Source organism: Danio rerio, chromosome 3 (assembly GCF_052040795.2).
Source record: "Danio rerio strain M-AB ecotype USA chromosome 3, GRCz13ab, whole genome shotgun sequence".
NCBI lineage: Eukaryota > Metazoa > Chordata > Actinopteri > Cypriniformes > Danionidae > Danio > Danio rerio.
In genome coordinates, this window is record NC_141023.1 from 1,001,641 (window position 1) to 1,027,830 (window position 26,190).

The 26,190-nt window shown below is 39.4% G+C and overlaps 1 protein-coding gene across 1 annotated transcript; it reads left to right on the forward strand.

Moving 5' to 3' along the window:
* Nucleotides 1-321: 321 nt before the first annotated feature.
* dicp1.2 (diverse immunoglobulin domain-containing protein 1.2) lies at nucleotides 322-23,172 on the forward strand. Its single transcript, XM_087245466.1, has 19 exons — nucleotides 322-431; nucleotides 1,518-1,841; nucleotides 1,933-2,271; nucleotides 5,937-6,260; nucleotides 6,352-6,690; nucleotides 6,797-6,862; nucleotides 6,971-7,033; nucleotides 9,257-9,298; nucleotides 14,713-14,823; nucleotides 15,861-16,184; nucleotides 16,276-16,629; nucleotides 19,838-19,897; nucleotides 19,975-20,211; nucleotides 20,373-20,450; nucleotides 20,782-20,865; nucleotides 21,239-21,270; nucleotides 21,367-21,435; nucleotides 21,523-21,594; nucleotides 21,694-23,172. Exons 1-19 carry the CDS (start codon nucleotides 377-379, stop codon nucleotides 21,745-21,747), a joined length of 3,027 nt encoding a protein of 1,008 aa, XP_087101592.1. The 5' UTR covers nucleotides 322-376; the 3' UTR covers nucleotides 21,748-23,172.
* Nucleotides 23,173-26,190: the final 3,018 nt, after the last annotated feature.

The following is a 26,190-nucleotide window of genomic DNA, read 5'->3' on the forward strand; positions in this document are numbered from 1 at the left end:
AACTCTTCTAAATGAATCTGATGATTGTGTTTGTGTCTCTGTACATGTTGAGTCCCATCAGAAGAGTTCAAAACAGTCAAGAGTTGATTTCTGCATTCTTCATGTCAAGATTAATCCTGGACTTGAACTCAAACACTGCTGCTGAGCTGATTGGCTGAAGTGTGTTGAGTTGTCCACTATAAACTGGTGTAGTGTCAGGAAGACAAAGAGTGAGGCTGATCTGAGAGGAAGCTGCAGAAGCACAGGAAGAGCTGCTGCTGTTTAAACAAGAGCTCAACATATATATATATATATATATATATATATATATATATATATATATATATATATATATATATATATATATAAAGCAGAAGACGAGTGTCAGACACACAGAATGGCTGATAGGAGTCCTCTGTTTCTGCTGCTCATCTTCTGGACACTCAGCACAGGTAAACACTGCTGTTCATCATCTACAAGATTATAAACTCAGCACTTCAGCTCATTATTCTGGCTGTTTTAGGAGGCTGTGATGTTTGCAGTAATGGATTGTCAGTCAGTGTGTGACTCTGGACTTCAGTGTCTTACGATAAGTTTATGCAACATTTAGGAATGCTATTTAAAAAGATGATTTAATTTCAATGTTTTTTATTTATTTTTTTATTGATTTTCTACTGTAAATATTTCAAATTATATTTTTGTGAGTAATTTGCATCACTAATTTGCTTTTTATTTTGAAAACTTAACAAAATATTTATATTGTTTGGAAGCTTTTAATTAGTTCCAGATTATAATTAGTTGTTTCTTGGGCAAATGTTGTCTTATAATAAGGTGTAGATCAATGGAAAGTTAAAATCAAAATATTATTCAGCTTTCAAAAGACGTACAAATCTCCTTTTAAACAATTAGACTGATATGACTGGTGTTGTGGTCCAGCGTCACAAATATCTTCTAAAACTCTGATGCAGTGTTGGGGCGAAGCAGTGGCGCAGTAGGTAGTGCTGTCGCCTCACTGCAAGAAGGTCGCTGGTTTGAGTCTCGGCTGGGTCAGTTGGCGTTTCTGTGTGGAGTTTGCATGTTCTCCTTGCGTTCGTGTGGGTTTTCTCCGGGTGCTCCGGTTTCCCCCACAGTCCAAACACATGCGGTACAGAATTGGGTGGGCTAAATTGTTCATAGTGCATTAATGTGTGTGGATGTTTCCCAAAGATGGGTTGCGGCTGGAAGGGCATCCACTGTGTAAAAATGTGCTGGATAAGTTGGCGGTTCATTCTGCTGCGGCGACTCTGGATTAATAAAGGGACTAAGCCGACAAGAAAATAAATAAATGATGCAGTGTTCTGCTCTTTATAAAAGATTTGGAAAGTGAACCAAACTACTATATTTACTATATATTTCTAACAGCAAATAATTTTTGGGGAAAAATTAAAAGCAGTAAAATGTCTACTGTGTGCAATTGAGTGTTAAATAACATCATTATTTGCTGTTTTAGTTAATTAATTATTTTTGAGCAGTTAAATATGACATTAAATGTGTTTCAGGTGTGTTTGGAGCAGGAGAGACTCATGTGTTCAGCAGATCTGGAGAAACTGTTCATCTGCCCTGTAGAAACACTGATCAGTACTGCAGAACATCAGGAACTACATGGACCTACAGCAGTTACAGACAGACAGCAGCAGTTCAGCTGATTGGTTTAGGGGTAAAGAAGAGAAACTCAGAGAGACTGAATCTGGGCTCTGACTGCTCTCTGATCATCAGTAGAGTCACAACAGAAGATGCTGGACGTTACACCTGCCAACAGTGGAGTGGACGAGGAGGACACCAGTATGGACCTGATTCAGTTGTGTATCTGAATGTTGTTGCTGGTAATTTCCTCCTCATGTGTTCAGTTTAATCAGGGCTGAATTCTGTGTTTCAGCTCATGATTAGTGATTTGTGTCTTCTGTTCACTTTCAGTCTCTCCATCATCATCATCATCATCATCATCATCTTCATCATCATCATCTTCATCTGATATTGGTCCGGGTCTCTCTCTGACTCTCTCCTGTCGGCTGTTCTCATATTTTGGACTCTCCTGTGATGAATTGTTCAGTTCTGAGGATCTTCATCTGTCCTGGGTGAATGAGGCTGGTGTTGATCTGAACACAGACTCCAGATATCAGATCTCTTCTACAGGCTGTATCATCAGTCTGTCTACAACACTCATCAGTGAAGATGAAGATAAACAGTGGAGATGTGGAGTCTATCAGAGAAATCAACTGAAGACCTCAGACACGTTTACTGTCCACTATTCAGGTCAGAGACACATCAGACACTTTAAAGGGGTGGTCCAGAATGTTATTTTTAAGGCTTGGTTGTGTTAATAAGATGCAAAGCAATGTGTGCTCATGTTTAACTTGAAGGAAATCGTGTTATTTTTTCATAAATCTCACTTTGATTATACACAGCTACTCAGCTAACATGAAAACGACTGTCATATTTCCTAGTTCCTCTAAAAGGCCCACCCTCAAGTGACTCTGATTGGTCATCATCATAATATGCTGTGATACGCCGATCGGCTTCACGTCACGCCCTGACAAGCACGCGCGTTTTGTGTAAACAGTCAGTCAGTCAGTCAACACGTGTCTGTAACGAGTGAAAATGGGATGCGGCTCCTTTAACTGTTTCTGTGCCTTTTAGTGTGTTTATGCGTGTATACGATGAAGTATTTGTAACACGAGAAGCGCATGTGCGCGGGAGAGATTTTTATTGTTCTTTTTCTCTCATGCTCGGATTAAGTTATTTTCTGTGGTGACAGAATAAAGCACAAGATGTGAGATGAGACCTTTGTGAGCCTGGATTGATTTGTTTTTGATGTTACACTCCAGTTGGGAAATCATTGCTGTATTTTTTTTAAATCAATGCGTTACAGGACGTCTTTCATGCATATGCGGAATATGCCTGTGTAAGTAACATGAATCGTTCACATATCTTTTGCGACTTTATTGTCCGAGTTGTAAAACGCATAGCATAGCTGCCTATAGAGAGAAACTCTGCCGTCTCACACAGAGAGACGCAGGTGCTGGCCAAGAGTGCGTGTATGTGTATGTGTGTGTGTGCGTTTACAGCCGTTTGATAAATATGGATTTGTAACGTTAGCTAAGTCGTTAGCGGTTACCATAATTTCCCGTTGTTTACATCTTTGCTACAACACACCGTTAAAGTTAGACACTGTACATGTCATGATCAATTTTAACAAATAAAAACACTTACAGGTCATGACTCAGTTCACAGCGTCTCCTTGCTCCATCTTTGAGGAGATTTTAACTGAATCCAGCACTGAACTGGGAGAGATTCTGGAAGCTGTGTTTTGTCAAATCATGCTTGCTATGTATTTTATAGTTCTCTGGAACATAATTAATATTGAACTGTAAGCACTTCTGTGTTTGGGTCGTGTCATTTGGAAGCCAAACAACAGAAACAGAACAGCTCTGTGGAAACAGCAGGATGGCATTTCTCTCTCTGCAGTAACGTTACAGCGCCTCTGGCCACGGCCTTTACCTGCGCAGTGTGGGATGCGCAATAACGAACTTTTGTGATCTCACAGGGGGCGGAAGTATTTTTTGTAGTCCCCAAAATTCGTTAATTGTAGGCGTTGCTAAGCTAACTCTGTACAAATCAAGGTCTCCCTTTGCATTAAACTTTGAATATTTTACATTCAGAGATGCTGTTTATGTTCACACAGCTACATTACACATCAACTGAAGTTTAAAATATAATATCGTAGTGGACCACCCCTTTAACACTCACATTAACATCACTGAACCACAGTAAACCTGACAGAAGAGTCACTCTACAGTATTGTCTTAATTCATCATGTTAATGTATTAGTTATGGGGGATAATAATAGAGAAGGGTCTGTCTCTGGCACATGCACACTCAGATATGCACACGTGTAATGTGAACACCTGACACTAACTCTAACCCTCACGTTCTCATGATGAAGATGATGATGATGATGATGATGATGATGTCGTGCTGCTTCTTGATTGTAAGATCTCATTTACACACATACTGATAAATGTTCAGGTCAAACTATAACCTGTAGTGATGATCCAGCACTGACAATCCTTTCTGCTGTCTGAGCATCTCTCACACTGACCCGGCTCATCCAGACATACTTACTGTCCAGCGCTGAGTCTGTTCATAACTGCTGATATTCTACACATTTAATATAAATACAGAATATATATTGATCTTGATTTTCAGTAACGTGTATTTATTTATTTAGAGTAAACTTTATGACATTGTACATTACAGTTGTAAACTGAAGCTGCTATTATGATGAATATATATCTGTTTATATCAGCTTACATTTACACATTAACTCTAACTAAAGAACTCTGGCAGCATGTGTTTCTCATCATCCATACTGTAAAACATGGTTAAATGTTTACAGACACTAGAGCAGTGGTTCACAACCCTTTTTAAAAAAATTTTTTTTATGCCTGAGACCCCTTTTCCCCAGGAAAATATTGTGAGGCCCCCTCTACATTTAATGATATTATCACTCATATAAGTTTGCAGTAATGATGACAAAAATGTTGTTTTCAAACAAACTGTTATGTTTACTGACATATCTAGATATCTTTATGCAACAATATAATACAACAATATAATATATATATATGCAACAATATAATACAATTTATGAAACAATAGCCTAATGTACAATATAAAGGCAAAACATCAGTAGATCATTTGTAACTGAGAAGTGTAAGCCTTTGGCCTTCGTTCGTGGGTTGTAGAGAATGACAAGCTGACAAAACATTGCTGTCACTCTGATATAAGTTTAATCTATCAGAAAAATGACAAAGCTCTGCAGTGTTTGGGTGTTCTGTGTTAGAACTTACTGAAATGTGAATATTCCATACAAGCTGAAGCTGATGGGTCAATTCTTGTCACGTTACTCGCGGTGAGCTCATGGGAGTCATTGGCGCGAGCGCGTCACATCGCTTGTGTGCGCATGCCACGCACCTCCAATGGAAAAAGCAAACTTTAATAATAATGGTGTTTACTGCTGAATCATGTGTTTCATCTTTCCAAAATAAACCAAACAGTACATTTTCTTTTGTTAGAGCATTTAAACCTATAACCAATAACAAAGAAAAGACGATCTGTAGTTTCAATTTGATGTAATGTAATGTAATGTGTATTTATATAGCACATTTATTGTGTATGGCCATACACCCAAAGCGCTTCACAATCATGAGGGGGGGTCTCTCCACACCACCACCAGTGTGCAGCATCCACTTGGATGATGCGACGGCAGCCACAGGACAACGGCGCCAGTGCGCTCACCACACACCAGCTATAGGTGGAGTGGAGAGACAGTGATAGAACCAATTCGGTGGAGAGGGGATGATTGGGAGGCCATGATCGTATGGGCCGATAGAGGGACTTTGGCCAGGACACCGGGGTTACACCCCTACTCTTTCACGAGAAGTGCCATGGGATTTTTAATGACCACAGAGAGTCAGGACCTCGGTTCAACGTCTCATCCGAAAGACGGCACCCACTGACAGTGTAGTGTCCCCTTCACTTTTTACTGGGGCATTAGGACTCACTTAGACCTCAGGTTGAGCGCCCCCTGCTGGCCTCACTAACACCACTTCCAACAGCAACCTAGTGTTCCCTAGTGGTCTCCCATCCAGGTACTAACCAGGCTCAGCCCTGCTTAGCTTTAGTGAGTAACCGGTCTTGGGCTGCAGGGTGATATGGCTGTGGCATCACAGATCATCACAGAATGAACAATTGTTTTCATCAAAACTAAATCGACATCTGAAAATTCTATAGAAGGATAGCCTGCATTTAGAATCCTAAAATGGACTTCGCAAACGGCGAGTGTTAAATAACATCATTATTTGCTGTTTTAGTTAATTATTTTTGAGCAGTTAAATATGACATTAAATGTGTTTCAGGTGTGTTTGGCGAAGAGGACACTCATGTGTTCAGCAGATCTGGAGAAACTGTTCAGCTGCCCTGTAGAAACACTGATCAGCACTGCAGCAGATCAGGAACTACATGGACCTACAGCAGATACAGACAGACAGCAGCAGTTCAGCTGATTGGTTTAGGGGTAAAGAAGAGAAACTCAGAGAGACTGAATCTGGGCTCTGACTGCTCTCTGACCATCAGTAGAGTCACAACAGAAGATGCTGGACGTTACACCTGCCAACAGTGGAGTGGACGAGGAGGACACCAGTATGGAGCTGATTCACATGTGTTTCTGCATGTTGTTGCTGGTAATTTCCTCCTCATGTGTTCAGTTTAATCAGGGCTGAATTCTGTGTTTCAGCTCATGATTAGTGATTTGTGTCTTGTGTTCACTTTCAGTCTCTCCATCATCATCATCATCATCATCATCATCTTCATCATCATCATCTTCATCTGATATTGGTCCGGGTCTCTCTCTGACTCTCTCATGTCGGCTGTTCTCATATTCTGGACTCTCCTGTGATGGTTTGTTCAGTTCTGAGGATCTTCATCTGTCCTGGGTGAATGAGGCTGGTGTTGATCTGAACACAGACTCCAGATATCAGATCTCTTCTACAGGCTGTATCATCAGTCTGTCTACAACACTCATCAGTGAAGATGAAGATAAACAGTGGAGATGTGGAGTCTATCAGAGAAATCAACTGAAGACCTCAGACACGTTTACTGTCCACTATTCAGGTCAGAGACACATCCTTTATTACTCAAATCTTTTACCAAAATGGTCAGAGTGTGAGTTTAGTGGAGTGTGATTGAGCTGAATGATCATCTCCATCATCTCTTACAGCTCCAGATCTCACAGCTAAAGCAGAGCCAACACCACAGACTGAACCAGCAGCAGACACAACTGAAGGTGGAGCAGTGTTCATCTCACATCACTGATTTACAGAGTTCAATACTGGAGATAACTAGTTCAGCTGTGATGTTCTGCAGTGTTTAATCTGATCTTCATCTTTTACAGCTGGAGCTCAAACAGCAGCAGCAGAGACTCCAGACCACAGCACAAACTGCACTTCTATAACAGGTACATGATGATGATGATGATGATGATGATGATGATGATGATGATGACGACGATGATGATGATGATGATGATGATGATGATGATGATGATGATGATGATGAGTGTGTGTGCTGTTCATGCTTGTCTTTCATTTTCTATTTGCATTTCTGGGTGTTTGACCACATGGAGGCAGGTGGATGTATACCACCTGTGTGTGTGTGTGTGTTTTCTGTCTGGTGTGTGTGTGTGTTTTCTGTCTGGTGTGTGTGTGTGTGTGTGTGTGTGTTTTCTGTCTGGTGTGTGTGTGGGGTGATTAGCAACTTTCTGTTAACAATTATATCTCATTCTAGTTCAGGGGTGTCCAAACTCAGTACTGGAGGGTCGGTGTCCAGCAAAGTTTAGCTTCATTTTAGGAACTATAATATGCACACCGACCCTCCAGGACCGAGTTTGGACACTCCTGGTCTAGATAGTGTTGGGCAGAGCGAGGCGTTGTGAAACCCCGAGGTGTTTGGAGACCTGTCTCTACAGGGACATTCAGTGCTCATTTTCAGGGATTACTCTAAAACACTTGAAGAAGCAGTGAAGTGAGCGATCATGACCCATGTTGACTGAGGATATCAAGAGACTGATTGCAGTGGTTAATGCTCCTGACTGACATGCAGACACATCTGAGTCAAATCCACGGTGGAGCAACTATAGTCTATATTGAAGATCTATAATGTCTGTAATCTGACATGTGAATGAACTCTTAGTGACTAAATATGTGTTATATTGATCATAAAAGCATAAAGACATTAAGTCAACATTTCTGAATATCTGCACAAGCCTGCATTCACACTCGGGACACCCGCAGCACATTGGACTGTATGTTACTGTATATCAGGGGTTCCCAATTCCAGTGGTCAGGACCCCCACCCTGCACATCTTATATGACTCCTCAACACACCTGATTCAGATCATCAGCTCATTAACAGAGAGATCCATGAACTGATCCTCATGTCAAATAAGAGACACATACAAATGTGCAGGTGGGGGTCCTGAGGACTGGAATAAGGGTCCACTGCTGTATATACTGGCAATCACATGCAGATACAGCAGGTCTCAAAACGCTTGTGAAATACTCTGAGCCTTTGAATTGCTTTAGTCACATGACCTGTGTGTTTCATAACGCTTCAGATCAGTGTTTCCAAACATCTGCGCTGGTGTTGAAGCCTCAGAGCCCGATCATATACTCGACACAATAAGACGCAAGACGTGTTTCTATGACGTGTTGCTCTTTTCAGACACTAATCTCCCATATTTCGCCGTGTTGTTTTAATATAGCAAATCTATTTGCACCACTTTGTGGACTCATGGTCTTTCAGTCCAGGTAAGAGGTGTGTTAAGGCGCATCGCTGGAGCTTTGCTATTTTGAGGAACTATAACAGACTGTTCAATAGACCAGCTGAGAGGAGGTGTAAAGTCCAGTGCAGAGCGTGTTAGTTGTGCTAAAACACACAGGATGTACAGCATTACAGAAATATCTGTGCAAATGAAGAATAATTAAAGGATTAAAACATTACAAAACATGTTATTTTCTAGCCTACATCAATATAAACACCACCGCCTCCATGCCTTCGGCTTTTTCAGTTTATTCATGACAATTTGCTTTTGTATAATGTTATTATTATTAGCTGTATTATTTATTATATTCATATTTATATTTGTTTTATTAAAAACAAGCCTAGATTTGTCCACCTGTCAGGTTTTAGACCATATAGGGCACAGCATGTATTTTAGGATATAACTCAGTATTCTGACCACACTTTATTATTATTGTTCATTTATTCGTTTGCTGGAAATTAGAACTGAATTTAGAAATAGTTTTGACACAAATCTTTGCGCTTAACAAACTAAATTAATTATATATAGGCTAATGGATGTCTGTGTACAACACGTTTCCCTATCCACGAGAGTGAAAGTGAAAGTAAATAATGAGGAGGCTCATCTCTCATTCTCGCGCTGCAGATGCTCTGTTTAAAAATCCACTAAATGAGTAAATCTGAGATCAGAAACACAAACTGTGAAGATCCACAAAGTTCAAACCCAGCAGGATCTTCTACAGCAGGTCTGATCTGTGTGTTGAGCACTTCTGTGCTTTATAGTGGGCAATACTGGAGTTGTCTTGTGTGTTGACTAGTTCTACTGTGATTGTCATGTTGTCCAGTGTGATTTATCAGAGCTAATGTTGATGTTTTACAGCTAAAGCTGAAGCAGAGACATTCTGTGTGATTAAACAGCAGTGACTCCAGCGCTCTTCACAACACCAGCAGCAGCTTCAGCTCAGTCTACACACTCCTCTGCTCTTCTCATCTACACAGTTTTGAAAAACGGACAGATCATTTACAGGGATATGAGATTTTAAACCAGTATAATGATGGCCATCGCCAGGATTTGCTTTTAAGTAGGAAAACAGCAACATTTAGCTTGAATCATTTTCTTAAATGAGATTTCTTGTATGAATGATGAATGCCTGTATATGAATGCTTGATGAACTTCTGCTATTCTCCTGATTAGTTGTTGAACACTGAGCTGTCATGATGCAGTTTTGATGGTCTTTGACAGTGTTGTACATACATTATCATGATGGTTATTCTTGTTTTGCTGGTTGTGTTCTCCTCGCGCTTCTGTTTTGATTATTGTTCATTTTTAAGCACAGATGATGCAGTGTTGCCAGATATTGCTCAGAGAAACAAACAAAGAAATCCTCTGCCAAAAAAAATATTATAATAATAATTCCAAATATTGTATTTTGTTTTTATTAACAGCCAAATTACTCAATGCTGTCAGTAAAAAACAACATGAAATGATGCACAGCATGAACTGCGATTACACTCATAGAGAACTGAGCTGCCCTGTGCTGTTTATTTGTTTGCTAATGTTTACTTTATCATTAACTGCGTAATACAATTCATTTACTTTGTGTTTTTATGTGTTTCCTCATCATTCTGGTCTTTATATTATTAGAGTTTAACATTATGACAGATTCTCTAGACCCTTAAGTGACTGTTTGTCAGTGTCTGTAATTATTTCTGTAGATTAAAGATGAATTTGACAGTGACTGTTCCAACGTATATATATCTATATTATATTTCTGTAAATAAATTAAATTCTGTAAGGACCCTATTTGAGTCTGTTTACATCATCTTTTGTGCTGATGAAACATAAATTATGGGTGAAAGTATGGTTTGGGGAGGCTTGCATGTTTTTGCACAATTTAATCCCTAGAAATCCTATAATGTTCTGCTGAAAGGGGAACATTATGCTTGAAGAATAGATGTTCAGAAGTAGAATTAGGACAAGCGATGAGCAGGCAATTATCTAAAAGATGAAGAATGAGGGGGAGATTATAGAGAAGTGGTCACCAAACTTGTTCCTGGAGGGCCGGTGTCCTGCAGATTTTAGCTCCAACCCTAATCAAACACACCTGAACAAGCTAATCAAGGTCTTACTGGGTATACTTGAAACATCCAGGCAGGTGTGTTGAGGCAAGATGGAACTAAACCCTGCAGGGACACCGGCCCTCCAGGACCAGAATTGGTGACCCCTGTTATAAAGGATAAGGAGGATCCAGCAAAGTGATTCAGGTTGAAACATTTGAGCAGTCTCTAAGGGGCCACAAGATCATAGTCTTTGGATGGCTTTGGCGAGCGATGATGCTGGTTGTAGAAGCAATGCCATCACCTGAAATCAAACATTAAAAGCAGGTTCAAGATTAAGATAGAGTTACATCACTGAACTTTACAGTGTCTTTAGGTGTAGGGATATGGTGTTAAGCTTGTGCTCAAGTGGCTGCTCAGGAATATCCGCAATCAGCTTTGTTGGATTTGTGTCCATCTGTGATGGTATTCAGTCCATAGGAAGACAAAGTCCAGTGCATTGATCAAACATGTTGCACGTCTCATTGCACTTTGGGAAATGTTCATGTGCATTAGATCCTCTCTAAGTCTTTTATCTGCTCCACTGAAAAGACCTCTGTTAGCTTCAGACATAAGATGAGGTTCACAAGGCAGATCATATGTCCACAGCTTAGAGAATACTGTCACTGATGATGCTCCACTGTATGTGAGACACTTGAATAACACTTGAATGATCACGCAATAATTGAATATCAATGAGCTTTGCATCACTGTAGAATGGGTAAACACAAAACATATTAATCATGTTCAAAGTGTGAGAGGGTCTTAATAAGTCCTAAATTCAGTGCTAGTAAATCACCAGATGCTTCACTCTCATGTGAAACCAGGCTCTGTTGGGCACGACCATTATTCTTCTGGCCAAACTTCCTGTGTGGAGCTGCAGTCTAGACGTGGAAAGCTGGAGAAGATGGACATCCATCATGAGAACCACAGGTGTGAGTCGGTCACTGGCGGGAGGTCAGGCTGGCCCACAGAAACAATGCGGGACTCGTTTGTCACTGTGGTCTTTCAGGAATCAGTCTCATGCACTCCATTTCTCCATGACACCACAGCATCACCACAGGATACGGCCTGCTCCAGGATTATGGATAGCTTGGCATCATTTCTCCACAGGTATTGGATCCCATCAATGGTGCTGCATAGCCTCTAGGTGCCTCAGGATGAGTATCCTCAGGTGGAAATAGAGAATAAAGAAAATAATGAACGTAGCTGCTGTTGATAGTGTATTGAAACAAGATGCAGAAATGAAGTGTTATAAATGAAAATAGCAGTTATATAATCAAATATAGAAACAAACATGTAAAGCATATGAGAGTTTCTAACACAATGTCTGTTGTATTAAGGAGCAGTGTGTCCTACAGGTGGATGTCAAGCCAGCTCACCTGTGTGGTGCACACTCATGCTTCATACTGTTGGGTGATGCACTGAGTGTATGCTTTACTAAACAGATCGGTCTTTAATCTAGTGTTGAACTGAGAGAGTGTGTCTGAGCCTCGGACATTATCAGGAAGGCTATTCCAGAGTTTAGGAGCCATAAAGTAGAAGGGTCGACCTCCTTTAGTAGACTTTGCTATTCTAGGCACTACCAGAAGCCCTGAGTTTTGAGATCTTGAAGAGTGAGTTTGATTGTAGCGGGACAGAAGTTTGGTTAGATAAACAGTATTATTTAGAGCTTTATAGGTGAGAAGTAATATTTTAAATTCAATATGAAACTGAACAGGCAGCCAGTGTAAGGAGGAGAACATTGGGCTGATATGATCATATTTTCTAGAGCTGGTCAGAACTCTGGCTGCAGCATGTTGTACTAGCTGAAGTTTTTTAATAGAGGATGCTGGGCAGCCAGCAAATAGAGCATTACAGTAATCCAGCCTAGAGCTCATAAAAGCATGGACTAGCTTTTCTGCATCTGAGATGGATAGCATACTTTGTAATTTAGCTATATTTCTCAGATGAAAGTGACATGGGATATATGATCTTCAAAAGTTAAACTGCTGTCTAATATAACACCCAGATCTTTTATAGTAGAGCTAACGCTAACTCTGTATCCTCTAATTGTAGATTGAGTTGTGAGATCTGCTGTGTGCAGGATTTAGGCCCAATAAGTAATAATTCTGTTTTGTCTGAGTTTAAGAGAAGGAAATTGTTGGTCATCCAGTCTTGAACATCTCTAATACACTCAGTTAGTTTAGACAGTTCAGACGGTCGTCAGGTTTAGTTGAAATATATAATTGAGTATCATCTGCATAGCAGTGAAAGCTGATCCCATGTCTTCTAATAATGTCTCCCAGTGGCAGCATGTAGATTGTAAACAGTAAAGGGCCTAAAACTGATCCTTGAGGCACCCCATACTGCACTGGGCTGACTTGTGAAGGCGTCCATTTATATTCACACACTGGTAACGGTCAGTTAAGTATGATTTAAACCATCAAATGTTGTGATCGAGCAGAACTAATAGCGAGACGCACCCTCGGTCAGCAGCTAAGAGTAAATCATTGGTTATTTTCACTAATGCGGTTTCTGTACTGTGATGAGCCCTGAAACCTGACTGAAACACTTCAAAAACATTGTTCATCTGCAGAAAGAAGCATAATTGAGTAGAAACAACTTTTACTAGTATTTTAGACATAAATGGAGGATTTATAATAGGCCTGTATTTAGCTAGGTTGCTGGTTTTCCAGGTTTGTTAATAATAAGCTTAATAAAAGCCCTTGAAAGGGTTTAGAACAAGGCCTAGAGATAGAGAAGAGTTGATAACGTTAAGAAGAGGTTCTCCTATAACAGTCACAATTCTTTCAGTAATTTTGTTGGATCTGGGCAGAGCCAGTGGCCTTTAACAAAACTCTTCAACAACACATGTGGCATAGATACCTGTGCTCAGAAGACGCTCTCTGCATTTAAGTCTCGGTCAGTTTAAAATTCATTTACAATAACAAATAAAGGTTATCTGTTTGTCCGTCCTCTCTCTGTGTTCCTGCTTCACATCTGTGTTCTCAGAAAACCTACATCAAGAGAAGACTTTAACACATGTGTAGTCTGGTTAGCTGGAGTGTGTGGGGAAATGTGTGTGTGAAACCAGTGTGGTAAAAATAACTCGGTTTTGACACCTAAGAACAACAGGAGTAAACCACAAGAGTGAGATCACAGCTCTGAAAACACCAGGTCTCTATATCAGCACATCTAATGCACAATATCAGTTTACATAAGAGAATGTGTTTAATAATCACAAAATATGTATAAAACAATTAAAACAGCAAAGAATCAAACTAATTAAAGAAATTAAGTGTATGAAAAGAGTTTTAAAAGACTATAAAGCACATATAAACAGTGTGATCAGCACAGAGCTCATGCATTAAATGCACAGACACACAGAAACAGTGTCTTCAGTCTTGATTCCTCATGTTGGAGCACATCTGATCATCTCTGAAGCAGATTCACCTGCTGTGAGGAAACTATGATCTGACTGATCTGTTTATTCATTCTTATTTCGGCTTAGTCCCTTTATTAATCTGGGGTCGACACAGCGGTGTGAACCGCCAACTTATCCAGCGCGTTTTTTACGCAGCGGATGCCCTTCCAGTTGCAACCCATCTTTGGGAAATGATCTGTTTATATCTGTGAGCAGAATACTGAGCTTTTAGGATATTTATGTACAAGTGAAAACACTTACAATCTGTCTCAGGGGAGATCCAGCAGATCTGAATTCAGTGAGACGTGTTATTGGACAGATGGAGCAGAACCTCTCAGCTAATAATCCTCATGCTGGATTCACTCACACTGACCCTGAAGTGAACATGAGCATCACGTCACACACACTAGATTACTCACAGGATGTTCATCACCTCACACACATTTTCCACTCCAGTTTAATGTTAATATATATATAATAAACTGTGCTGTAAATAAAGTGTCCTGTCTTTAATTTTGTAGTCTAATAACTCTCCATTCTCTTCAGTGGATGAAGTGTTGAAACTCTTCTAAATGAATCTGATGATTGTGTTTGTGTCTCTGTACATGTTGAGTCCGATCAGAAGAGTTCAAAACAGTCAAGAGTTGATTTCTGCATTCTTCATGTCAAGATTAATCCTGGACTTGAACTCAAACACTGCTGCTGAGCTGATTGGCTGAAGTGTGTTGAGTTGTCCACTATAAACTGGTGTAGTGTCAGGAAGACAAAGAGTGAGGCTGATCTGAGAGGAAGCTGCAGAAGCACAGGAAGAGCTGCTGCTGTTTAAACAAGAGCTCAACATATATATATATATATATATAAAGCAGAAGACGAGTGTCAGACACACAGAATGGCTGATAGGAGTCCTCTGTTTCTGCTGCTCATCTTCTGGACACTCAGCACAGGTAAACACTGCTGTTCATCATCTACAAGATTATAAACTCAGCACTTCAGCTCATTATTCTGGCTGTTTTAGGAGGCTGTGAGGTTTGCAGTAATGGATTGTCAGTCAGTGTGTGACTCTGGACTTCAGTGTCTTGCGATAAGTTTATGCAACATTTAAGAATGCTATTTAAAAAGATTTTCTACTGTAAATATTTCAAATTATATTTTTGTGAGTAATTTGCATTGCTGATTTGCTTTTTATTTTCTCAATATTTATATTGTTTGGAAGCTTTTAATTAGTTCCAGATTATAATTAGTTGTTTCTTGGGCAAATGTTGTCTTATAATAAGGTGTAGATCAATGGAAAGTTAAAATCAAAATATTATTCAGCTTTCAAAAGACGTACAAATCTCCTTTTAAACAGTTAGACTGATATGACTGGTGTTGTGGTCCAGCGTCACAAATATCTTCTAAAACTCTGATGCAGTGTTGGGGCGAAGCAGTGGTGCAGTAGGTAGTGCTGTCGCCTCACTGCAAGAAGGTCGCTGGTTTGAGTCTCGGCTGGGTCAGTTGGTGTTTCTGTGTGGAGTTTGCATGTTCTCCTTGCGTTCGTGTGGGTTTTCTCCGGGTGCTCCGGTTTCCCCCACAGTCCAAACACATGCGGTACAGAATTGGGTGGGCTAAATTGTTCATAGTGCATTAATGTATGTGGATGTTTCCCAAAGATGGGTTGCGGCTGGAAGGGCATCCACTGTGTAAAAATGTGCTGGATAAGTTGGCGGTTCATTCTGCTGCGGCGACTCTGGATTAATAAAGGGACTAAGCCGACAAGAAAATAAATGAATGATGCAGTGTTCTGCTCTTTATAAAAGATTTGGAAAGTGAACCAAACTACTATATTTACTATATATTTCTAACAGCAAATAATTTTGGGGGAAAAATTAAAAGCAGTAAAATGTCTACTGTGTGCAATTGAGTGTTAAATAACATCATTATTTGCTGTTTTAATTAATTAATTATTTTTGAGCAGTTAAATATGACATTAAATGTGTTTCAGGTGTGTTTGGCGAAGAGGACACTCATGTGTTCAGCAGATCTGGAGAAACTGTTCATCTGCCCTGTAGAAACACTGATCAGTACTGCAGAACATCAGGAACTACATGGCTCTACAGCAAATACACACAGTCATGGACAGACACACTGATTAATTTAGGAGTAAAACGGACAACCCCAGAGAGACTGAATCTGGGCTCTGACTGCTCTCTGATCATCAGTAGAGTCACAACAGAAGATGCTGAACGTTACACCTGCCAACAGTGGAGTGGAGAAGGAGGACACCAGTATGGAGCTGATTCAGTTGTGTATCTGCATGTTGTTGCTGGTAATTTCCTCCTCACGTGTTGAGTTTAATCAGGGCTGAATTCTGTGTTTCAGCTCATGATTAGTGATTTGTGTCTTCTGTTCACTTTCAGTCTCTCCATCATCATCATCATCATCATCATCATCATCATCATCATCATCTTCATCATCTTCATCTTCATCTGATATTGGTCCGGGTCTCTCTCTGACTCTCTCCTGTCGGCTGTTCTCATATTATGAAGTCTCCTGTGGTGACTTGTTCAGTTCTGAGGATCTTCATCTGTCCTGGGTGAATGGGGCTGGTGTTGATCTGAACACAGACTCCAGATATCAGATCTCTTCTACAGGCTGTATCATCAGTCTGTCTACAACACTCATCAGTGAAGATGAAGATAAACAGTGGAGATGTGGAGTCTATCAGAGAAATCAACTGAAGACCTCAGACACGTTTACTGTCCACTATTCAGGTCAGAGAATCATCAGACACTTTAACACTCACATTAACATCACTGAACCACAGTAAACCTGACAGAAGAGTCACTCTACAGTATTGTCTTAATTCATCATGTTAATGTATTAGTTATGGGGGATAATAATAGAGAAGGCTCTGTCTCTGGCACATGCACACTCAGATATGCACACGTGTAATGTGAACACCTGACACTAACTCTAACCCTCACAGTGACGTCACACATCACATGATCATCCTCTCATTCTCACTCTCTGTATGTTTTCATCTGCTTCCTTTTCCTCACTCAAACACTGTTATCTGTGTCAGTCGTGCTGCTTCTTGATTGTAAGATCTCATTTACACACATACTGATAAATGTTCAGGTCAAACTATAACCTGTAGTGATGATCCAGCACTGACAATCCTTTCTGCTGTCTGAGCATCTCTCACACTGACCCGGCTCATCCAGACATACTGACTGTCCAGCGCTGAGTCTGTTCATAACTGCTGATATTCTACATGTTTAATATAAATACAGAATATATATTGATCTTGATTTTCAGTAAAAGTGTATTTATTTATTCAGATGAAACTTTATGACATTGTACATTACAGTTGTGAACTGAAGCTGCTATTGTGATGAATATATATCTGTTTATATCAGCTTACATTTACACATTAACTCTAACTAAAGAACACTGGCAGCATGTGTTTCTCATTATCCATCCTATAAAACATGGTTAAATGTTTACAGACACTAGAGCAGTGGTTCACAACCCTTTTTTTTTTTTTTTGCCTGAGACCCCTTTTCCCCAGGAAAATATTGTGAGGCCCCCTCTACATTTAATGATATTATCACTCATATAAGTTTGCTGTAATGATGACAAAAATTTTGTTTTCAAACAAACTGTTATGTTTACTGACATATCTAGATATCTTTATGCAACAATATAATACAACTATATATATATATATATATATATATATATATATATATATATATATATATATATATATATATATATATATATATGCAACAATATAATACAATTTATGAAACAATAACCTAATGTACAATATAAAGGCAAATCAGTAGATCATTTGTAACTGAGAAGTGTAAGCCTTTGGCCTTCGTTCGTGGGTTGTAGAGAATGACAAGCTGACAAAACATTGCTGTCACTCTGATATAAGTTTAATCTATCAGAAAAATGACAAAGCTCTGCAGTGTTTGGGTGTTCTGTGTTAGAACTTACTGAAATGTGAATATCCCATACAAGCTGGAGCTGATGGGTCAATTCTTGTCACGTTACTCGCGGTGAGCTCATGGGAGTCATTGGCGCGAGCGCATCACATCGCTTGAGTGCGCATGCCACGCACCTCCAATGGAAAAAGCAAACTTTAATAATAATGGTGTTTACTGCTGAATCATGTGTTTCATCTTTCCAAAATAAACCAAACAGTACATTTTCCTTTGTTAGAGCATTTAAACCTATAACCAATAACAAAGAAAAGACGATCTGTAGTTTCAATTTGATCATCACAGAATGAACAATTGTTTTCATCAAAACTAAATCGACATCTGAAAAATCTTTAGAAGGATAGCCTGCATTTAGAATCCTAAAATGGACTTCGCAATCGGCTCTAGCCCCCAACTTTCTTCAGGCCCCGACGCAAGTTCCAGTGTGAGGCCGCCTCCGCTGATGTCACTAGCGCCGGTAGCTTTTGATCCTAGAGTCATCAGTAGCGCGAGCATGCCTCCGCAAACGGCTCTAGTCCCCAACTTTCTGTCAGGCCCCGACGTAAGTGCCAGCGCGAGGCTGCCTCCGCTGACATCACTAACGCTGGCAGCCCGTCTTCTCTTTTCCTCCCACCTGTGATCCTAGGGCCATCAGTAGCGCGAGCACGCCTCCACAAACGGTTCTAGTCCCCAACTTTCTTTCAGGCCCCGACGCAAGTTCCAGCATGAGGCCGCCTCCACTAACGCCTGTTAGTACAGTGACCGCTCCTACGGGAGACGCACACCTTATAATTATGCACCACTGCAAGCGCAGTGACTGCTCCTACAGGAGACGAACACCTCATAATAATGCACCACTGCAAGTGCAGTTACCGCTCCTACAGGAGACGAACACCTCATAATAATGCACCACTGCAAGCGCAGTGACTGCTCCTACAGGAGACGAACACCTCATAATTATGCACCACTGCAAGTGCAGTGACCGCTCCTACGGGAGACGCACACCTTATAATTATGCACCACGGCAAGCGCAGTGACCACTCCTACAGGAGACGTACACCTCATAATAATGCACCACTGCAAGTGCAGTAACCGCTCCTACAGGAGACGTACACATTATTATGCACCACTGCAAGCGCAGTGACCGCTCCTACGGGAGACGTACACCTCATAATTATGCACCACTGCAAGCGCAGTGACCGCTCCTACGGGAGACGTATACCTTATTATTATACACCACTGCAAGCGCAGTGACCACTCCTATGAGAGACACATACCTCATCATACACCGCTGTCAGCACAGTGACAGCTATTACGGGGATGCATACTTTAACACACACCATTGCTAATACAGTGACCACTCCTACGGAAGACGCCCGTCTCCAGTGGGAGCGGACACTCTTGCTGAAGATTTTCATCATGCACCACTATCAACACAGCAAATGCTTCCTCCCGAAACACATACCTTATAACTCAACAGCACCCCTCCAAATTTTTAAGATCAGCAAATTTTGGGGGGCTTGCACATTGTCTGGCTGCTGTCCTGTAACCAAATAGCATTTTTTTGGGGAGCGTTCTGGGGCCGGGCTAAATACTTCACTCGAATCCCAACTCCTCTTTGTTTCCTGATAAAGGGAATAACTCGAGTTGGGGTGTCTCCTCGGGCTCAGAGCCCTCCCCCCGGACAGCACGCCAAATATGCTTTATACTTAAACGAATGCAAGTGTGAACTCGTGAAACATCATCTGTTCATGCAGAGGTGGATATTAACCCCTGACTGTGTTTACATTTACATTATAGCTTCAGAATACACACAACACATCTCTGCTGGTCTCTATTGTTAATTATAGTTTAGCCTAGATTATATATGGGTTACTCTGGTGATTTATATTAGACAGCTCACTCACCTGTAGGTAAAGTAAACCTCCATCACTTTAGTTAATTGTTTTGCAAACATCTACTCTGTGTGTTTTGTTTTCTCTTACAGCTCGAGATCCTAAAGCAGAGTCGCAACCAAAAACAGAAAAACCAGCAGAGACAACTAAAGGTTATAGTGTGTGTTGATGAGTTATTAAACTGATGTTCTGATACAGTATGATTCATATTTACCTTCATCTCCTACAGCTGAAGACAAAACAACAACAACAGCAATAACAACAACAACAACAACAGCAGCAGCAACAACAACAACAACAACAACAACAACAACAACAGCAATAACAACAACAACAACAACAACAGCAGCAACAACAACAACAACAACAACAACAACAGCAACAACAACAACAGCAGCAGCAGCAGCAGCGACTCCAGAACACAACACAAACAAGAAAACAAAAAACCCCAGAGCTGCTTCACCAGGTCTGAACACTGTCTGACAGACATCAGTGCTGTATTATAAGTTTATTAGTATTATGAGTATTTGTGAATTGTTGAGTATTTATGAGTTATCTGGAGTGTTTTTGACTATTTAAACTATGAATGACGGTCATATCTGATTCAATAATGTTCATCTTTTACAGCTGCAGCTAAAACACCAGCCCTGACTCCAACAAACACAAACACAACTATACAACCAGCAGGAGCCTCAATAACAACAGGTACATGATGATGATGATGATGATGATGATGTAATTGAGGATGTTACCCCCTTAATAGATTTGTCTGTTTTTTTTTTAAACAAAATGTGCATTAAGAGTCATTTACCTCAAGGAAATATACAATATAGATAAAGATGCTGATACTGTTTACAATCAGAACGAAATTAACATGACAGTTCAGAGAGAGAGAGAGAGAGAGTGTGTGTGTGTTGCCTATATATGCATGACTGTGGACATCTGCTGGTCATGCGGGAGACTCAGTCTTCATTGTTGAGTTAGTGTGTTGTAGTCCTGAATGCTCTTTATCTGACTGAGTGCTTCTGTTGTTCAGTGCTTTCAGTTCTGCTTTCTGCTGCTGCTTTGGCTGTTTTCATCGCTGCTGTTCTGTGTTTGATCCAGCGCAGAAGAAGAGCTGGTGAGTCTCACATTTACTCCAATTACAAACACTTGACTTTAATGAGCAGAAAACAAGAGCAACATTCCTGATCCCTGAGCAAACAACAAAACACCACTGAAGAAGAGCTCATGGCAAACTACTGCTCACAATGCGCACAATGGAGATTCCATTGCTTTTAATGGAGACTCTATTGCTCATGTGCCTCATTTTCTGCCTTCTATTGGTGGCCTGTTAAAAGCAGTCGATCCTAATGGAGAATGTGGCCAAACACAGCACAAACCAGGACAATGTGCTGCTTTTAATGCCTCAAATCTGATGCTCTGGGATCTTTTAATGCTGTCTGTAATGGAAACCAGTAGACTTTCTGTTGTGTTTTCTCCTCAATCCTCAGCAGCTCATCAAAGAGCGAGCGGTGAATCAGCGGTGAGTTCAGTAACGCCAGTCATTTAGATGGACTGATTGATTTAGTGTGTTTAAAGCTCAGTAAAGTGTCCCTCATGCAGTGTTTGTTGTGTAAAGGTCAAAGATGAGAATCAAGTCCACTATCAAACAATCCACATGTCCATTAATCCTGCTGCCAGAGCCCATGTGAGTGGCCCAAATCAGTGATTTCTCCACATCTTCAGGCGGATTGAGTGGATTCAGCTTGATTCTGCTCTTCTGCATTGTGTTTAGGAGCAGACGGAGGATTCAGTCACTTATTCTGAGGTCACTTGTGCTGGGAAAAAGCCGGAGAAATCAGCCAGTGTGAGTAGATTCAGCACAATCAGTGTGTGTGTGTGTGTGTGATGATGATGATGATGATGATGATGATGATGATGATGATGAGCTGAATCTGTTTCTCAGGATGATGATGGTAATGACTCAGTGACTTACGCCGCCGTCAGCAGAAGAGCTTAATGTGTGCAGAAGAAGAAAAAGAGCCTTCAGGAATAAAGATCAACACAAACAGGCAGAAATCACAGCAGCATCACTGCAGCATTTCAGGAGCACAAGTTTCCCTCAAATGCGCAGATTCAGGACTTTAGTGTGGAGAATTGGAGAGATTTAGAGCAGAACAAACACAGCTGGAATATTACTGCACTGGAAAGAGGACAAAGCAGCTGTTCTGAAGGAGAGAAAGAAAGAAAGAAAGAAAGAAAGAAAGAAAGAAAGAAAGAAAGAAAGAAAGAGAGAAAGAGAGAAAGAAAGAAAGAAAGACAGAAAGAAAGAAAGAAAGAAAGAAAGAAAGAAAGAAAGAAAGAAAGAGAGAGAGAAAGAAAGAAAGAAAGAAAGAAAGAAAGAAAGAAAGAAAGAAAGAAAGAAAGAAAGAAAGAAAGAAAGAAAGAAAGAAAGAGAGAAAGAAAGAAAGAAGGAAAGAAAGAAAGAAAGAAAGAGAGAAAGAAAGAAAGAAGGAAAGAAAGAAAGAAAGAAAGAAAGAAAGAAAGAAAGAAAGAAAGAAAGAAAGAAAGAAAGAAAGAGAGAAAGAAAGAAAGAAGGAAAGAAAGAAAGAAAGAAAGAGAGAAAGAGAGAAAGAAAGAAAGAAAGAAAGAGAGAAAGAAAGAAAGAAAGAAAGAAAGAAAGAAAGAAAGAAAGAGAGAAAGAGAGAAAGAAAGAAAGAAAGAAAGAGAAAGAAAGAAAGAAAGAAAGAAAGAAAGAAAGAAAGAGAAAGAAAGAAAGAAAGAAAGAGAGAAAGAAAGAAAGAAAGAAAGAAAGAGAGAAAGAAAGAAAGAAAGAAAGAAAGAAAGAAAGACAGAAAGAAAGAAAGACAGAAAGAAAGAAAGAAAGAAAGAAAGAAAGAAAGAAAGAAAGAAAGAAAGAAAGAAAGAAAGAGAGAAAGAAAGAAAGAAAGAAAGAAAGAAAGAAAGAAAGAAAGAAAGAAAGAAAGAGAGAAAGAAAGAAAGAAGGAAAGAAAGAAAGAAAGAAAGAAAGAGAGAAAGAAAGAAAGAAGGAAAGAAAGAAAGAAAGAAAGAAAGAAAGAAAGAAAGAAAGAAAGAAAGAGAGAAAGAAAGAAAGAAGGAAAGAAAGAAAGAAAGAAAGAGAGAAAGAGAGAAAGAAAGAAAGAAAGAAAGAAAGAAAGAAAGAAAGAAAGAAAGAGAGAAAGAAAGAAAGAGAGAAAGAAAGAGAGAAAGAGAGAAAGAAAGAAAGAAAGAAAGAGAGCAGGAAAATAGGCTGTGTTTGTGGAGGAAAGAGAAGACTGCAGTGGGAGAATTACAGCACTGTCTGTTTGTGTTACAACTTACAATCATCATCTTCATTTGTCTCTTCAACTCATTTGAGGCCCAGTTTTGTCATGTCTTGCTTTATAGAAATGTCTTTTTCATTTGGCACATGATCTCCAACATCATCTCCATGTTTCTAGACTGTATTTGAGCTCCATTCCTTCATGTTGAATCTGCTTTATTTGTGTGCAGGTAGTGTTATCATTATTATTTTTTTTTTATATAATCATCACTATTATTAGTATATATATATATATATATATATATATATATATATATATATATATATATATATATATATATATATATATATATATCATTATTATTAATAATATTATGGTTGTTATTATTATTAGTAATATTATTGGTATTATTATCATCGTTATTATCATCATCATCATTATTATCACTATTACTTTATTATTATTATTATTATTATTATTATTATTATTATTATTATTATTATATTATCATCGTTATTCTGATCTGCTGTCTCCTGTAATGCAGATGTTTTCCTCAGTTCCTCCACTAGATGTCAGTGTCAGACTGACCTGTTGAATTATTAGTTAATAATGCTACCTGAGCTGCTGATGTGGACATGATGAGGAGATTCAAGCATATGGACATCCAGAACTGTGTTTAAATACAAATTAAATGATTAAAAGTAAAATAAATAAGAAGTAGGCTCAAACAAACAATACCGACACATTAGTTTAAAATGAGAAGATTTTAAGTCCTTAACTGAATAAACACAGAAACACAGTGAGCATAACTCAATAATAATGCTCATAATTGTCATATATCTAGTTGTGTAGCGCCAGTAATCAGCACACAAACTCCCGCTTGTCTTTCAGCTTTTGCTCTCCTCCTTTTATTCGCATACGGCGCCCTCTCCTGGACAGAAACAGCACAGCCATTCCCACTGTCACTCATTAATATGCAGCTCCACTACACTGATCATCCCACATCTGCCTCTGGTCAACAGAGAGAACAGCAGAGGAGATCTGGACATTTGGCCTGTATTTCTTATCAGACATCTCTTAGAACACAAGTCAACAATGAGGAGAAGCAACATCTTCAGTACGAATGAACACTGCTTGAAGACTCTTCACTGAGGATTACTGTAAGTGTTGGAGAACACAGCAGTACTGAACACACTCTTCTCTTCAACATGACAGCGTCTGTTTTACACATGTAATCCTCCATTGTTCACCAGCTCTATCTCTCTTCTCCTTTATTTGCTATGGGGTCACTGACTAACGTGTAAACTGTCCCTGAAGATCGCAGATCAACTATAAATCCAGCCTTCATGTTGGACTACCGGCCTGCAGATCTGCTTCTGCTAACTGAAGCTGGGAATCAGCTGTGGTTTCACACTCATTCAAAAAGTACTTTAAAGCCATCCTTGAGTAAAAGTACAGTTTAACAGGGCACAGATCAACATCCCATAATGCAATTCACAACCGCAAATAGGCTGAAAACACAAAATGCGAAAACTGTTAATAACAGATCATTTTACAGCGTATCTAAAGTATTTTTCATTATTTAATGTACTTACTGTAAGTAATATAATTAGAAATAAATGCTGTAAATAAAAGCTTAATCTTTTAAAAAATATTAGCCTTTGTAAGAAAACAACAAAGTTCACGGCCACTAAAAAAAAAAAATCACAAGATTGTGTTTAGTTTTAACTCTGTTTCACACATTTTGTTTTCTTTGAATTAAAAAATGCTAAATGTTTAAGTTTAATAATAATAACAATAAAACTGAACTTTATTTTAGATGCAAATATTTTAACACTGTTGGCTGCTGAATCTCAGCCTAGATGTGTGTTTTTTTTTTTTTTTTAATGTTGGTCAATGAGTTTTTAAACAGCAGTATTTCTCTGGTGAGCATAAGAGGCACGTTTTCTGTTTCATTCAGTCATGGTGTTCCTCTTCATCACAGCAGTTGTCCATCAAAGGAGCAACAGTAACAGGTGCCACTGCTGTCAGTGTAATTGTCTAGAATAGGGTACACTGCGCAGCTAGTCTTTTCACCCCCCGCTAAACCTCCTGTGAAAGGTTCATGTGACTATTTTTCATTAGATATGGTTCAGTAGGAATAAAAATTATGATATGTATTTGTTTAGATGGCAAAACACGTCTTTTTCACCAAGAAGCTCCACACCGACTTCAAAGGCAGATGCTGATAAGATCAGGGCCTGGCTAAGATGTATGTTTGTCACATGTTGGTTGGTCAGTTGAATGTCTCAGTAGTTGTGCTTTAGTCACATGGTCAAGAGAGATACAAAATAGGTGGTAAACCTGTTTCTCTTTTCCTTTTCACTCCTGCTCTGGAGTTCATCTTCTCTGACTCTGCTGCTATCAAGCTCTGTTTGAGGCCTACTCACTGTTCTTTGTCTCCCCCCCCCCCCCCCCCCCCTCTCTCTCTCTCAGGTAACTTTTAATTTTAGTAAAGTTAGGTTCAATTATCATATGTTTTTATCATTTCATATTTAATCGTTTTATACAGTTATTTTGTAATTAATTCAGTTGTGACCATAGAGAATTATTGTCATTAAATCATCTCATTTTCAAGTGTTTGTGAATTACTTTTGATTTAACATCAACGCTTAATTGCTCCATATTGCAATACAATACAATCACATAATATCAGCGCTCTCCCACATTTATAGCTATTAATACTGCCCTTATTTCTGTTTTTGGTATAAGACTCCAGAAGAATGGTTTGACTAGAAATGTACAGTTTTTCACCGTCATGCTGATTTAGGTCCGGCAGAACTACAGTTCGAACCGCTGTGGTTAAATCACATTCTTACCAGGTAATGATGATATAATTAGCAGAGTTTATTAAATATTTCGATAACCAGCTCAAATTCAGCTAATGATCATATATTAAACAAATAATTACTGCATCATAGCATGTTCAACTGTGAATAAAAGCTTGAGATGGAGACATTCACTAATTTAAAAAAAAATCCTGCTGGGCTGTTCAATTGGCGGCCCGCGGGCCGAACCCGGCCCCCAAACAGTGCGACCAAGACATCAAAAATAAATTTAGTTCAGTCGAAAAACGGCCGCTATAGTTATGAAGTGACGTGCGTCTGTTCAATAACAGCACGAGCTGCAGAAGCTGCACA

What these genes read in the sequence shown, in the direction of transcription:
- dicp1.2 (XM_087245466.1), top strand. Translation starts at nt 377, where the DNA reads ATGGCTGATAGGAGTCCTCTGTTTCTGCTGCTCATCTTCTGGACACTC. An exon ending in CTGTGTGATTAAACAGCAGT is followed by an intron (nt 9,299 to 14,712) that starts GACTCCAGCGCT and finishes TTTAAACAAGAG; the next exon opens with CTCAACATATATATATATAT. An exon ending in GTTTACTGTCCACTATTCAG is followed by an intron (nt 16,630 to 19,837) that starts GTCAGAGAATCA and finishes TTTCTCTTACAG; the next exon opens with CTCGAGATCCTAAAGCAGAG.